Source organism: Trematomus bernacchii, unplaced genomic scaffold, assembly GCF_902827165.1.
Source record: "Trematomus bernacchii unplaced genomic scaffold, fTreBer1.1, whole genome shotgun sequence".
Classification (NCBI taxonomy): domain Eukaryota; kingdom Metazoa; phylum Chordata; class Actinopteri; order Perciformes; family Nototheniidae; genus Trematomus; species Trematomus bernacchii.
This window is the reverse complement of record NW_022988098.1, coordinates 7,810,919-7,826,224: the sequence shown is the minus strand read 5'-3', so window position 1 is coordinate 7,826,224 and position 15,306 is coordinate 7,810,919. Positions and strand designations below refer to the sequence as shown.

General features: G+C 40.3%; 1 protein-coding gene across 2 annotated transcripts in view; it reads right to left on the bottom strand.

The window, feature by feature from the left end:
* Positions 1 to 15,306, bottom strand: part of phactr3b (phosphatase and actin regulator 3b) — a 69,448-nt gene that overhangs the window by 3,626 nt on the left and 50,516 nt on the right. For both annotated transcript variants that reach the window (XM_034121616.1, XM_034121617.1), the window contains exon 9: positions 1,801 to 1,856. In XM_034121616.1, the coding sequence (XP_033977507.1) occupies positions 1,801 to 1,856 (56 nt within the window). The remainder of the gene's footprint in view (positions 1 to 1,800; positions 1,857 to 15,306) is intronic.

Below are 15,306 nucleotides of genomic sequence, written 5' to 3'. Positions count from 1 at the left end.
AAATAAGGTCTGTGGTTTAAACAAATGTAAGAATTTGTAATGTCTTGTTCTACCCCTGGTATGAACTGGTGAAATTCCAGAGATTCTCGGTATATCATAAAAAAACGGCCGTTGCTAACAAGTGACAAAAGAAACTACTTAACGTCATCACGCTGAACATTAGCCACCTTTAGCTTAGCGGTTGTGACGTGAAGTCATGTGACCGTAGTTTGTAGCTTTTTCGAGACTGCAATTATGCTTGAAAAAAGTGGTGTTAATATGTGGAGATTATTCTGCTGAAGTAAACATGTACACATCACACACTTTTGTTTACCACAGAGCTTAATTTGTGCAATTTTCTGAAATCCAATGGACAAAATCTCATTGTTTTTTGTGGAGGGAGCCCTTGCGATGCTAACTTCGGAGTCAGCCTACAAATACATAGTCGCTGCATCACTCTATAGGATTTATCTGTATTAGATACAGCAGAAAGATCACTAGAGGCCACTTCACTTATTCTTAATCGCTCTCTTGTTTTCATTCCTGTAAACATGTTGATCTTGTTCGTTAGCTTTAAACGAGTCTGGCACCAAATGATGAGCATATTTTTAATGAAGGTGTTTCTGGTGAGGACACTGAGTGAATGCATGTGTCACTCAGTCAGTTCAGCCTGAACACATGTCGCTGTGCAGAGACGCTGAGAGACGGACAGCTGAGATCACACCTGGCTCAGATCCTTCATTCCTCACACGGCTGTTTCATTATAGTTCTGTATCAGGAACTAGATGCTCCTTAGATCACTTTTTAATTTATCTGTTTTGTTATTTTCTCTTCATAGCATTTTGAAGCACCTTGAGATTACGTTTTTAAAGTGTGTTATGAAATGTATTAGGACAGATCGACTGCTTTCATAGTTAGAAGTGTTACGATCTGCCACCTCCTGACACAAGTGGAGCTTTTCTCCTGAATACAACAGTATGACTAAGAATGATTAAAGACTTTAGATCTCAAATGATTAGTCGATTATCAGAAAAAGGTTTGTCATATTTGATAAATGTTGTCGTTTTTCAAACAGAAAAAGTGGAAATAGTGAACATGTATTACATATTCTCTCATTTCAGCTTCAATATGAGAATATTGTGTGCTTTTCTTTGTCATAATATCAATAAAAAGTTAATTATCTTTGGTATTTGGACTTTAGGTCGTCATTTGAAGACGTAGAGGACATTTCTTTGTTTTGATTAAATACAAAATATTAAAAGAACTTACAACTTGGACTACAGTCAAGTACCTACCAAGTTTGATAACAGTAGAGGACAATGATTTGGGGGATTTGTGGTTAAAAATTGATAGTTTTTGAATATTTTTCTTGCAAATATATAAGAAAATCATTTTAGTGATAATTAATCTGCTGATATTTCTTAATTGATTCATACATTTAGAAAATACAAATTAAACTCACAATCAAAGTAATGATATGGAGATCTAACTGCTCTTGTGTTGTTGTTGTTGTTGTTTTTTTTCATTAAAACTTCTTAAACAAAAGCAGTGGACATCCATTCAGCCCCCATCACAATAGTCACTAAAAGATATTAAAGTGTCACCATGAACGGAGAAACGTCCACATCAAGTAAAAATCATGCCCACGTTTTCAAAATAAAAGCATATATTTTGGACATAAACACACGTATTTTTCAAAATAAACACACACAAGACGTCCCATTACGAGATGTGTACACAAACAGACAATTGTGCTGTCATGGGAGAAAAACGTAATGATAGTAATTGTTGGATAATGACATATAAAGCTCCATCTCTTACGCTTTAAGATGTTCCGGCTCTCCAGTTCCTCCACGGCCGGCCTCTGGCTCAGTCTCCTGCGGAAGAACACCAGAATTACGTTCTGGACCATCTCTCCCTCCTGGACCTCCTGTATCCAACACCCCCTCCTCGGCACAAAGTCCTTTCCCCGACTAATACTAAAAGCACTTCGGGAACTTAACCCGCTGTCCAGAGCACCAAATCCCGCACATCCAAAGCGCAAACACCGCGTCCCACCTGGAGTCCAAACCAGTTCTGCTATAATGACATTTAAAACTCCACATCGGGAAATAAAAGTCCGGATGCGCGTTTAATATCGCGCCGCAGACAGAGCCAGTTTGGTGAAGAACAGAGGAAGAGTTTCCCTCGGTTGCGGAGTTTAGATAAAGAGGAGTGATGTAGTCCCGGTGGAGAGTGGAGGATGCTGCGCTGAGCGAAGAGGAGCGGTGAGTGGCGCGGGGAGAACCGCCTGCCTGCTTTAAACACCATGAGCAACACACTCATGTGAGGGGGAGGGACTGAGAGGGAGATCCCGGTGCGCGCGCGCACACACACACACACACACACACACACACACACACACACACACACACACACACACACACACACACACACACACACACACACACACACACACACACACACAACACACACACACACACACACACACACACACACACCACACACACACACACACACACACACACACACACACACACACACACACACACACACACACACACACACACACACACACACACACACACACACACACACACACACACACACACACACACACACACACACACACACACACACACACACACACACACACACACACACACACACACACACACACACACACACACACACACACACACACACACACACACACACACACACACACGGCCTGTACTACGAAGCCGGATTTTCCTAACCTGGATATGTTTGAGTTAGCCGGTTGGCCCAATCCAAAACATACGCGCTCTCGCTAAACTGTACTACAACGCTGGTTATCAAGTGGATCGCTCAAGCCAGCCGTGTCCTATCTAGTTAGGTGCGCGTACACATGTGGTATTTGGAGCATTCGACCAATCACAAACACGGACAAGCGTACTGACAGCGCAGCGTCATACTTCCTGAATGAAAAGTGAACTTTAATATTAGTCAAATATGAAGAAGTTAAACTTTAAACATCCATGACTTAAACACTTTATCCAGGATAAAAGCCACATAGCTGCACCTGCAAGGTGAATACAGCTGGTAAAAGAAAAAGCGTTTGAATGCGTACATTAACAGGTTTATAATATCACCGCCCCGTCCAAGACACGATCTGACTTTAATTACATTTGACTCGAGTGTTTCGTCAACTTAATGTGTTGCTTAAAATAATACTTCTGCATACAGTATGTGACACTGTGAGTGTTGCACGGCCAGATACGGCTCAAGAAGCTGACTCAAATAAGGAAATATATGATACATTATGATGTGATATGATATGAATGATAATGGGACACATCTACGTCTGCACTCACAGTGCCGCGGACTGTACTTAATGTTACTCTGATCCGGTTACTTATGTCGTGGCAGATATTTAAGTAAGCTTTCTTAACGCTCATGTTATAATAGTCAGATTGTTCTGAAGATGAGAGGGGATATTCTATTAATTTTCACGTTCACACAGTCAGTTGATTTTGGCCGGCCGTCTTTCCTGCAACGGCAGTTTTTCTGTATTTCCTCTATCCTGTAATATGAATTGATCGCTTTAAACTCCGCACACGGAGCTCTGATTGGTCAGCAGGCGGGGCTTTCACTGAGTTGATCTCTTAGCCTGCAACCTAACCTGCTCCGGAGCAGGTTTGCCGCTCAGCATAAGTTACCATGGAAATCTAGCCTGCTAAAAAGAGAACCAGCGTCGTAGGACCGGAAAGCCCGAGATTTCCCTGAAGTTAGCCAGCTAAGCGAAAATCCAGCTTCGTAGTACAGGCCTCTGGTGCAGCAAAGGAGAGCTGTGTTGATTCAACGCTGTTTTATCAGACAACACAGGAAGGTTGATGGTAGTTTTTTTTTCTTATTTTTATTTAACATTCTGTTTTATGATCTATTTTACATTGTAATTCATGTTTGTCGATCTGTAACACCCCTAAGACAAATGTGTTTTATGAAAATGTTTACCTTGAATGTGTACTTTTTATATTTTTTATTAATGTGTGCTTGCCTCTTTATTTAATATGTTGAATCTACAATTTTTGCCTTATATCTGACTGTTCCTTTGCTCTAACAATATTAAAGGGGCCCTATAAAGCTCATTTTCAGGTGTATATCAGTATGTAGTGTCTCTACTTTAAAGAGTCCTCTCCTGCTGATGTTCAGGTGTATATCAGTATGTAGTGTCTCTACTTTAAAGAGTCCTCTCCTGATGATGTTCAGGTGTATATCAGTATGTAGTGTCTCTACTTTAAAGAGTCCTCTCTTGCTGATGTTCAGGTGTATATCAGTATGTAGTGTCTCTACTTTAAAGAGTCCTCTCCTGCTGATGTTCAGGTGTATATCAGTATGTAGTGTCTCTACTGGGACATGTCTCCATGCTTTAATGTTCAAAAAGCTCTTTATTGTTCTCATACTGTCTGTGCTGCAGCACCTCTTTTCACCCTCTATCTGAAACCAGAGCCCAGTCTGCTCTGATTGGTTAGCTGGCCGGCTCTGTTGTGATTGGTCAACCGCTTAGAGATGTCCCGCCCCTTAGCCTATGTACAATGCGGAAAATACCCAAAAAGCAGAATTAGACCTCTTTTATTTCCCCACAATGGGACGAAAAATGATTTCTCTTTCTGATTAAAGCTATCTAAACTCCCCTTTCCATATTCTACTATTCTAAGTATTGCACATACAGTGTATTATGTAACGCTGTAGTAAACCGAGGAAGGTTTCAGAGAAAACAAATATAAAGCAGATACAATATCTCTTATTAGACAACAGATAAAGCGTGATAAGATAATGTGCAGAGAGTTAGCGGGATAGCCTTAATATTGGCGGTTGTGAACACTGCAATCGATCGTGTCTGTTGTTATTATTCAAATCTATAAATACCAGGAAAGGATGAAATACGGGGGAAACATCCTAGAACATACGTTTATGTTTTACACACACACACACACACACACACACACACACACACACACACACACACACACACACACACACACACACACACACACACACACACACACACACACACACACACACACACACACACACACACACACACACACACACACACACACACACACACACACACACACACACACACACACACACACACACACACACACACACACACACACACACACACACACACACACACACACACACACACACACACACACACACACACACACACACACACACACACACACACACACACACACACACACACACACACACACACACACACACACACACACACAGAGAAAGCCTTGAGCAGCATGTTAGGTGTTTTTCCTCGATGACCTGAATGATGACTCATTGGGTGTAAGAATGCGTGTGATGTGTTGAAATGAAAACAAACAGGCTGTTGTTATTTGCATTTGTATTTTCAAGATAACCTGAAGTTGTAGATTCTGCACCCCACCCCCAACCACACACCCACTGACACTCAGTATGCCTCACAGCTGTCAAAACAGCACCGGATTCCAAAGGGAAACAACTCTCAGATTTCCTCACAGGAGAATATAAATTAAGCTTAATTTGTTCACTTTATCCAAACTAAGCTTTATGTATTCAATATAAAACAAAACATCCCTTTCCTGAAGCTCTGGTTATGTGGGGCGCTAGTGATGCTTGAAACACTAATGTGTGTCAGATATGTATTACATATAATTTCCACATTAAAGAGGTTCTATTGTGCTTTTTTGGGGGGGACTTTTCCCTTTCCTTTAGTGTGTTGTATAGGTTTTGATGCATGTAAATGGTCTGCTAAGGCTAAAATCCCTCTGTTCCCTGCAGAGGGAGTTTCTCTCCGACACATTCCCCCCCTGCTCCTTTGTTTTCTTCCAGAACATAGTGACATCAATTTGTAACACTGGCGCTCATATTGGCTAGCGCTCCAACACATCTTTAAACATAAAGCAAGTGAACATCTCACGGTAGGAGCACACAAGACAAATACAAACATGAAAATGAGTATAATAAAGCTCCTTAAAAGTCCCTCGATAGGCATCTATTCCTACTTCTTATGAAGTTATCTTAAAGTTTTCCTGCAAAAACAAAATGTGTCCCATTTCACTGCAGCGCTTTTCTCAGCAGATTTACACTTGAGATTCCAAGTTTGATCTGATCCGGATGGTTACTAATTCCTTTTCTTTATGGCGGTCATTTTTGACCGGGAACACCATGGGTGTTACAAAGTTGACTAAATCATCCAAAATTCAATGAAAGTGGTGATCAGCAATTGTATATGTTCAAATGTCTACTGTGAAGGATATCATGAAGCCTTAATGCAATCGAATGTAAAACTAAAAAGTTATGATTGATGAAAGTAGCAAATCGGTCAGATTTGACCCGAAGACAACAGGAGGGTTAATAAAACAAAATAGTTCAAATGGATGAGTAAACCCATATTGTTGATATACTGCATATTCTCTCATGATGTTTGGGCTAAATTAATCATTCTACATAAAATGAATGGACAACTTTTTCTCAACAAATACAGTTTTCTAAATTTAACAAATGAAAAAGAAGCAGTCTGCAGATGTGACCACGTTTAGATTCACTCACGTAATGTTGAGCTCACGAGTGCAAAGAACATCCACTCCCTGAATAAACAGATTAAATAAAGATAAGTCACGACTCACTTGAGAAAAAAGGTAGAAGCTCTTAATAAAATCCACTTTTCGAATCAACCAGAGAACGGCCAGACCAAGATGTATTCACACTCTTACTGTTGAGATTAACCTCTGATTCACACCAGCGGCAGATATTACCTCAGGTGTTGTTCTGAACAGCGTAGGAGCTTACGCTGCAGACCGGGAAAGAGACATAACACTTATTAGGAACATAGTGTCTTTTTTGGAGCAGGACACCCCCCTAAACCTCCAATTTATTGAGGGTGACGGCACATATCATCTTTAAATTGTCAAAACGATGCCTAAAGTAGGACCTGTCCCCCTGAAATTGCTCTTCCTACGTCTAGTTAGAATAATCGTGACGGGGATTTGACCATCTATGACTTTCAACAGGCTGGATTACTAAGTAACATGATTTATACCAGAACAAGAAATTCAGTTTTCTGACAACTTTTTCTATTCAGGGCTTCAATTTTTAAAGGCATCAACACTATTGCGGGAAAATAATAGTGATAGATAACATTTGTTTTATTTCAAAGGCGAATTTAAAGAGTTAAATTAGAGGACCACAACACTTGATTGAGGATTGGGAAAGATTATGGCTATGGTACACAACACTCAGCTTCTTAACGTTAATCAAATCAGCCGTAAACCAATTAAATACAATGCAGATCAAATGTTCTTTCAATCAAACCAGTAACAAAACAGAGTTTGATGAGTTCTTGAAGTAGCACGACATCATGGGTACTGCTAATTGTTTAGAAGATTTCTACTGGAAGAAGAATCATCTGCCTTGTCTGCTTTGTCTCAAATTGACCAGATTAAGACGAGTAAAGAACAATGAATTAAGCTATTTCATGTTAAAATAATCAGTGTTTATCCCCCACTATACAGCAACAACAACCACAAGCCGAGTTACGAGTCAGTTTTCTCTGATAACTTAAGATCCATATGTCTGATGACTAAGATCCTTTATCTGGTTAAAGTACAATATATAGTTCAAAACGACCAAGAAAGTGTGTTTCAAAACTTGATATAAATTCTATTTCTAACAGACAACCAAAAAGACATGTGCAAACGGGATATGAAACGATTACAGGCCACTAAATGAAAAGGACTACCACCTTTATTCAAATTAATGATTTATATTGGTTAACCTAAGAACTCAATAATATATATACTATAACATAGGTCGTTTTCCGACTTCTTAATGTGAAAATGTCAATTCTGTGGGCCAAGATAAAACTAGTTTGAGTTTTCAATGGGCATCTGTGTATTCCAGGGAAATATCAATATCAGACCAGACACAACAATATATTTTAAAGAACTCCAATTGGGATCTGACAATAGCAAAGACATACAGTAATAATGGAAAACATTTTATAAACCTCAACATATTGCCCACAGCCCTGAAAATAATGACTGGGCACATGACACCTATAGAGGACCCATCTAAATGAAGCCTTCTGTCCTGTGACTGGGACCAGTTATGAAACAGGAGCATAGACTTGTCAGTGCTGGGCGCTGAGGGGAGTCGATGTGCTAAATGGAGCAGAGCTATAGTAGGATGTGTGGTCTGCAGCGGAAAACATTTCAGGTCAATAGCATTTGCCTCAGTTCACAGAGTGTATCAAATCCTCTGAAGCCACTCTCTTAAATCCATGAAGATGCACCAACCCTAACCCTAACTGTCTCTTACATGGTCCGTTTAGGTTCTTTGGATTATATGTAAAAACAAAAACCCAAATATCTTTAAAGTTAGAGTGAATCAGACTGTTTCTGTTCCAAACAATCCTAACAGGCTTTTAGTCACAGCCTACTGCAGCAATTTGCATGTACTGCCCTAACCCTAACCGTCTCCTACTTGGTCAATTTAGGTTTTTTGGATTATAAGTAAAAACAAAACCCAAATATCTGGAACACTACAGTGAGTCAGCCTGTTTCTGTTTTGCCAAACAGTCAAAACGGGGTTTAAGGTACAGCCTACTGCAGAAATGTGCGTTACACAATTACTCCCCTAACCTAACTGTCTTCTACTTGGTCAATTTAGGTTCTTTGGAGAAAAAACCCCCAAATATCTTAAGAAAGTCAGCCCGTTTTTATTTTGCCATACAATCCTTACGTGCAATAAGTTACAGCAAATTGCGTTTCACACGTTCCCCTCACCTTAACCCTAACCCTATCCGTCTTTTACACAGTGTTTTGGATTATATGTAAAAACAAAACCCAAATATCAAAGCTAGAGTGAGTCAGACTGTTTCTATTTTGCCAAACAGTCAAAACAGGGTTTAAGGTCAAGCCTGCTGCAGCAATTGAATCCCCTAACCCTCACCTCTTCTACATGGTCAGTATATGTTCTTTGGATTATATGTAAAAACAAAACCAAAATATCCTTAAAGCTAGAATGAGTCAGACGCTTCCTGTTTTGCCAAACAGTCCTAACGGGCCTTTAGTCACAGCCTCCTGCAACAATTTGCGCTCCACTTGCACTCCCCCACTCTGCTCGGTCAGAGGTAAAAGTTCCTCGTTGTTGCAGAACTCACCAGCGTGTCAAAGCAATGAGCTGCCTCTGAGAGCAGGTACTGATGGGAATGTCAGCCCATGAAAAGAGGAGGAGAATGGGATGAGTGTGGATGCTACTGCCCACCGAAGTGTGTCCTAATCCCTCATTTCTTCCCTTCACTGGCCGAGATCAGGGATGTGAAGCACAGGACGCCTGGAGGATGGGGGATGCAGTTTGGAAGTAGTTGCCAAGAATAATTAAAGCAGGGGTGTCCAAACTAAGGCCCGCGGACCATTTTGAATCGGCCCTCACTCAGCAAATTCAAAAAGTATAATGACTTAAGTATAATAAACCTCTGCTTGTCTTATATTGCACTTCTTAAATATATATGTTCAAATATATTACACAGTATTCATGTGTTAATAAGCCCAATTTTCAAATAAATGCAGTCAATTAAAGTCATGTGCTAACATATATAAGTTAATGAGAAAAAAGCCCAATAACAAATTCACATAACAAGCTTGAAATCTACCCTTCATATTTCCTCTTATTATCAGCAATCTGAAGCTTCTGTTTTAAGGAATGAGCTGCTGACAAAATAAATGAAACCCTCTGGAGAGCTGTGAGTGTTTTTTTTCTAACAGCATTTTCAAGTATCAAGAATAATTTACCTACATTTGATAGATTTTTCCAACTTATAACTGAATTTATGAGGCAATATACTTCTAGTGAGTGGCCCCGCCCTTTGTATATATTTTTCTGTATGTGGCCCTTGGTGAAAAAGGTTAGGACACCCCTGAATTAAAAGGAACTCTCTTTAAACTACCAGAAGCTCCACGTTTATGTAACTTGGTTGAAGTGTTGACCTGGATGTCTACTTTACTATGTCACATGCATATGAAAGGCTTAGGAAAATACTGCTTGGATATATATATTTCCTGCATCATCTCACACTCGACTGCATCTGTCAGTAACATTATAGATATGAAAAATCTCAGCAAATCACTCAAGAGCCTTTCAACTGCCCTTTAATTCTCCCTCTGTTCAAAGGCGCGCTGTGCTATTGATGATGGATGAATGGGACACATTCAAAGACTCAGACATGAAACAAAGAATCAATTCTGTATCTGGCCAGTTTTTTTTTGTCTCCAAAGCTTTGGCCTGTAGCGCAGGTTCGACAGATCAAGCGGGGGATAGTGTCTGGTTCTTGAACGTCCCGCTGGTGCACAGTGTGGAAGAGGCAGCTTCAAATAGCACGAGAGGATAGGTCAGTATACACGAGACCTAAACTTTAACACTGAGCGAACACTAGGTGACTGCACATAAGCTATGACCTTTTGCAATGAAGAAACTATAAGCTAAAGCTACATTATGTGACAACGAAAATAGAAGTCTACCAATAATAAGAGTCAGGAGGCAGTGATACCTTGAAGTCAATGTTAATGTCAGCATGCTATAACGCTCAAAATGAAAATGCTTTTAGCCATGTTCATCATATTAGTTTAGCATTTTAGCATGCTAACATTTGTCAATAAGCAAAAAAAGGCAACTACACACTATTTCTGATAATGAGAGTCCTTGAAGTTGAAGTATTTTGCATCAGAAGGTCCATTATTACAAGACTTGTCACTCGGAGCAACCACAGATAGGTTTGTCTGATATGCTAATGGTGCAAGAAGACCACAAATAGAAATTCAACATCATCATAGGGTGGACATGGTTTCTGTACCAAATTCCATGGCAATCTATCCAAATATTGAACTTCATGACGGAGCTTAAGAGAAGAAACTACCAAAGTGGTCCATGAGCTTTTGTACCAAATTTCATGGGTGGTCCAAAAGGTTTCTGTTATCTGGTATTTACCATTTGTTTGTTCTCTTCAGTCAATGTCCTATTTGAATACATTGAAGAAGCTTTTATTTAGGGATTGTGTTGGATAGTTTAATCAGTTTTTGAACATATCACAGCGAAACATTTAAAACAACAATCTCACCAACATCTTGAGACTACACTAGGGTATGTAAGGTACCAAGGAACCGACAGCTGCTAATGGCAAAACAAACTCTAAAAACCAGGTCATTAGGTCCTTTTCTGTAAATCAATAGTTTAATTTGATTTCTGTAAATCAATAGTTCAATTTGATTTCTGTAAAAGAAGAATAGAAGGCATGTTTGTATAGCGGACCACTTAGGCGCATACGCAAGTTTTCCGCAGTACTCTTTCATTGATTATAGTGGAAGCGTAGTCTTACAGCAAAGGCTTTGCAAGTGGAATTTCCTGCAAAACTACATGCTACAGTATGAAGATGTTATTCATTATATAGCCTGCCTGTCAATAGTTTTAGTGCTCAGTAAACACTGATAATATTTGACCGGAATTTCCCCTATTTGTCTGGGACATTTAAACTTTCAGGACCAGACCGGCAGCAATTTGTTATCGAATGGAAAAACCCTGCACCCCTGCTACCCTAGAGCAATTCAGCTGAGTGTCTTATCTGTTCAAAGTACAATCACTACCCTGAAAGGACTGAACAAACATTGATTTCTTAAACAATCAACATCCATTAGCCAACATGGCAGATGTACCCAGTTTGAAAATCAATTCAGTTTGCATAACGAACACTGTTACAGTCGACTGGTAGCTGGAGTCACTACTGGTAATGGAAACATTCCTGACAGGCAGAACATATGTACACCCTATTGTGATTGTTTATTTATATCCTGGAAAATCTAACAGTGGGAGACAAGCGACGAATCCAACCACATAATGTCGTGGGTCACATCTTCTGATAACCTATGATCTAACCCTAAATTGGCATGGGGGTTAGAAACGAAGAGAAATAACCACCACTGTTCAGTGAGTGGGTGCTGAGGCTTTGAGTCTTCTGACGTTTCAATTAGAGGGTACTCTCTTTTAGATCCCAGGAGAAAAAGCCATTGTATAACGTTAATTACTGCGTGTGGGACAGGGAAGGTCTACAGTGGTGACAACGTGTTATTTGAGGATTTCACTGCATGCCATATATGTGCAGAGTGTGTCATCCGGAGCTTACATCTCTCCAAGTGCTTTACAATATCTGCCAACTCCAGTCCTGTAATTGGATTGATGCCCGGCTGTGATGGAATAAAAGGCACCAATAGAAACCACAGAGACAAAAACGACTCTTGATTATCTTAACCCTCAGCGTGTGTGACGTTTCAAGACGCCAACATTCGGCAATACTGAACACGGCTCTTTGTTTTTAAAATAAGAAAAGAGGGACTGTTGTTTTAACAAAAACCCTTTTATACTGTAACAGGAAACCAAGCATCTTCTTATGTTATGGAGGCAGCACTTTGCTTCAGGGGGGGCAGAGGACACTCCATAACTCTCTGCACTCTCCAGTTATGCTCCAGTTCACAAAACCCAAACCTGCTGTGGGTCAGAAACACTAACAGCATTATATAAAAGGAAAAAAAACAGGGGTCCAAATGGCAGCTGTTTAAATGTTTCCCAAATAAATGACTTCTGTGCACGTCTCAAATGCTGGTCTGTAAACACACGACAAGGGCTTGCATTACATTTACACTTTAATTAAAGGGGCTCTTTAATACTTTTTGGGGACATTTGTGTGAGAAATGGTCATAATTATTAAGTTATTTCAATCAAGACCCTATTAGACCCTCACTCCTGTGTTTACTTTGGTAACATACAGTAGTGACATCACTATATAACCCTTGCACTTCTATTGGCTAGTGCTACAACACATTGAACGTGAAAGGCTAAGGGGCAGGACTTATCTATGCAGTCGACCAATCACAACAGAGTCGACAATCTAACTAATCAAAACAGACTGGACCTTTTTCAAAATTAAAGCATGGAGACATGTCACATTACAGACACAAAATACAAATATAAACCTGAACATTTGCAGAATCTTTAATTCAATGTTACACTCCCAGTAGAGTCTTAAGTCTCTGTTGCATCAGACAGGATTCCTCACTGTTGTGAAAGCACATTGCTGGGTGTTATCAGAGTTCACTGGCCTTGCTGAGTTTTCCCGCCTGCAGGAGGGTGAAGAAAGGGGAAACCCAAGCGGAGCACGCATTCATATTTCATTGCGTCTGAAACCTATTACGAAACTGAAAAATATTCTCTGCAGCTCCAGAGGAAGTTGAGGCCAGCCGTCTGACAGCCTTGGTTGCGTGGAAACGGCTATTGAATTTAATTGAAATGAATGAATTTGAAAGGGTTCAAAGATCGTGCCTCAGAGACAAGAGGGCAGACAGCTCTTTGATGCAATTATCAATACAGCCTCGAGCTCCGTTTGCTTTGAAACTTATATATCTTTCTGACCTTGTTGACTGATATCAGCGTATCCAATTATTTTCCGTTTAGTCTAATTGTTCAGGGTGATAAAACAACGGCAATGAGCTGCACTTACTGTAAAGGTGGGGTAGGTAATTCACTTCAGAAACAGTGTTTGTTATATTCCATGGAATGCTCTTAACATCCCGATAGCAATGAATATATTAAATGCTTTGACAATAAATACATACAAATAATTCATCTGTGGAAGCCGTGGCGCTGTAAAAAGCACGACCAATCATCTGAGCCGGCCCGGCTAAAATAACTGGATGGCCTACCTGCCTGTCAGCCTTCCATCTGTGCACAAACTTATCTCGTGCCCTCATTGGTCATTGGCGTTCGTGCGTGTTGGAGGAGGGGCTCTGTAAGAATGTCTGAAGGAAGGGGCAGATTTTTCCGGCTGCGTACTTTCAAATTCTAGCGCACTCGAGCTGGTTTCTACATTCTTACCTACCCTACCTTTAAAGACAAACGATGGGATTCCTGAATGCTAATCTGCTGTCGTGCACTCAGCTGCTGCATGGAGAGTTATTTATAGCTCCTGGACAGCAGCTGTGTTGAGTCGCTGCGTCTCGATACACACAGTGAATTGTGGTGTCAGCACAAATTGGTCAATGTGACACAAATGTGCAATTATTAGTTTCCCCAAGGAAAGTGTCCAAAACTGAGTGGGCTCCTGAGATCTTCACCATCACTGCTGGTCTCTTCAATTACCCATCGCTGCTGTCTCTTTCTGCTGACTTTAGGGTTTTAACCATACAGATATTTTGCGGAGGAAGACTCAGGGGGAAGTGATCATCTGGTTGAGTTAGACCCTAATGAGCACATTTGAAATGGGAAGAGCCGAAGCAGAGATTTTAACTGGTTAAAGCCTTGCTGTTGAATGCCTCCACCAACCAGTGAAGAGGCAGTTTACATCCATGTCCGTCCAAAACGTTATCATTTTATCCTATTGGCCATTAGTGTGAAATGGTCATAATTTACATCAGAATTAATTAGGCATTTCAGGCAAAACCATATTCAATCCTCAGTGCTTTGTTTACTTCGCTACTATTGGCTAGTGCTCCAACACATTGTACATGATAGGCTAAGCAGCGGGATATCTCTAAGCGGTTGACCAATCACAACAGAGCCGGCCAGCTGACCAATCAGAGCACACTGGGCTCTGGTTTCAGACAGAGGGTGAAAAGAGCTGCAGCAGCACATGGAGTATGAGAAAACTTTTGAACGTTAAAGCATGGAGACATGTGCCAGTAGAGACACTATATACTGATATGAACCTGAAAGTAAGCATACAGTAATAGGGACGCTCTTCTTATCCTCCCTTTATATCCCTGCCCATTACAATAGAGGTTTGTCCTCTAAAAACAGACGCAAAACATTTCTCCTGTGAGATTCAGAGCATGATGCCTTTAACTAAGTCATCAGAACTTAACAGAGGATCTGCAGCAAAACCTCAGCGGTGTAATAAAGGAAGGTCTTCACAGTGTCATCTTTATATAACAATGTCCTCAGCTGAGGGCACGAACTTAGGATGCATAAAACAGGAAACAGAGCACACAGATGGAGATCATTGCAGCAAGCAGTAATTTAATTATAATTGTATCTTTCATTTTATTAATCTTTAGTCTAAGATTCTCTCTCTTTTTGTCCTGATCCATTTATATAAAAACCTGTCTGAAAATGAGCTGAAGACATTTTGGCCACTTTATGATGTCATAACAATTTTTTGGCTTGAGTAACCATTAGCCAATCACCAACGAAGGTAACCCCCACACCTTATCACCTGAATCTCCTCCTAGAGCACCATTG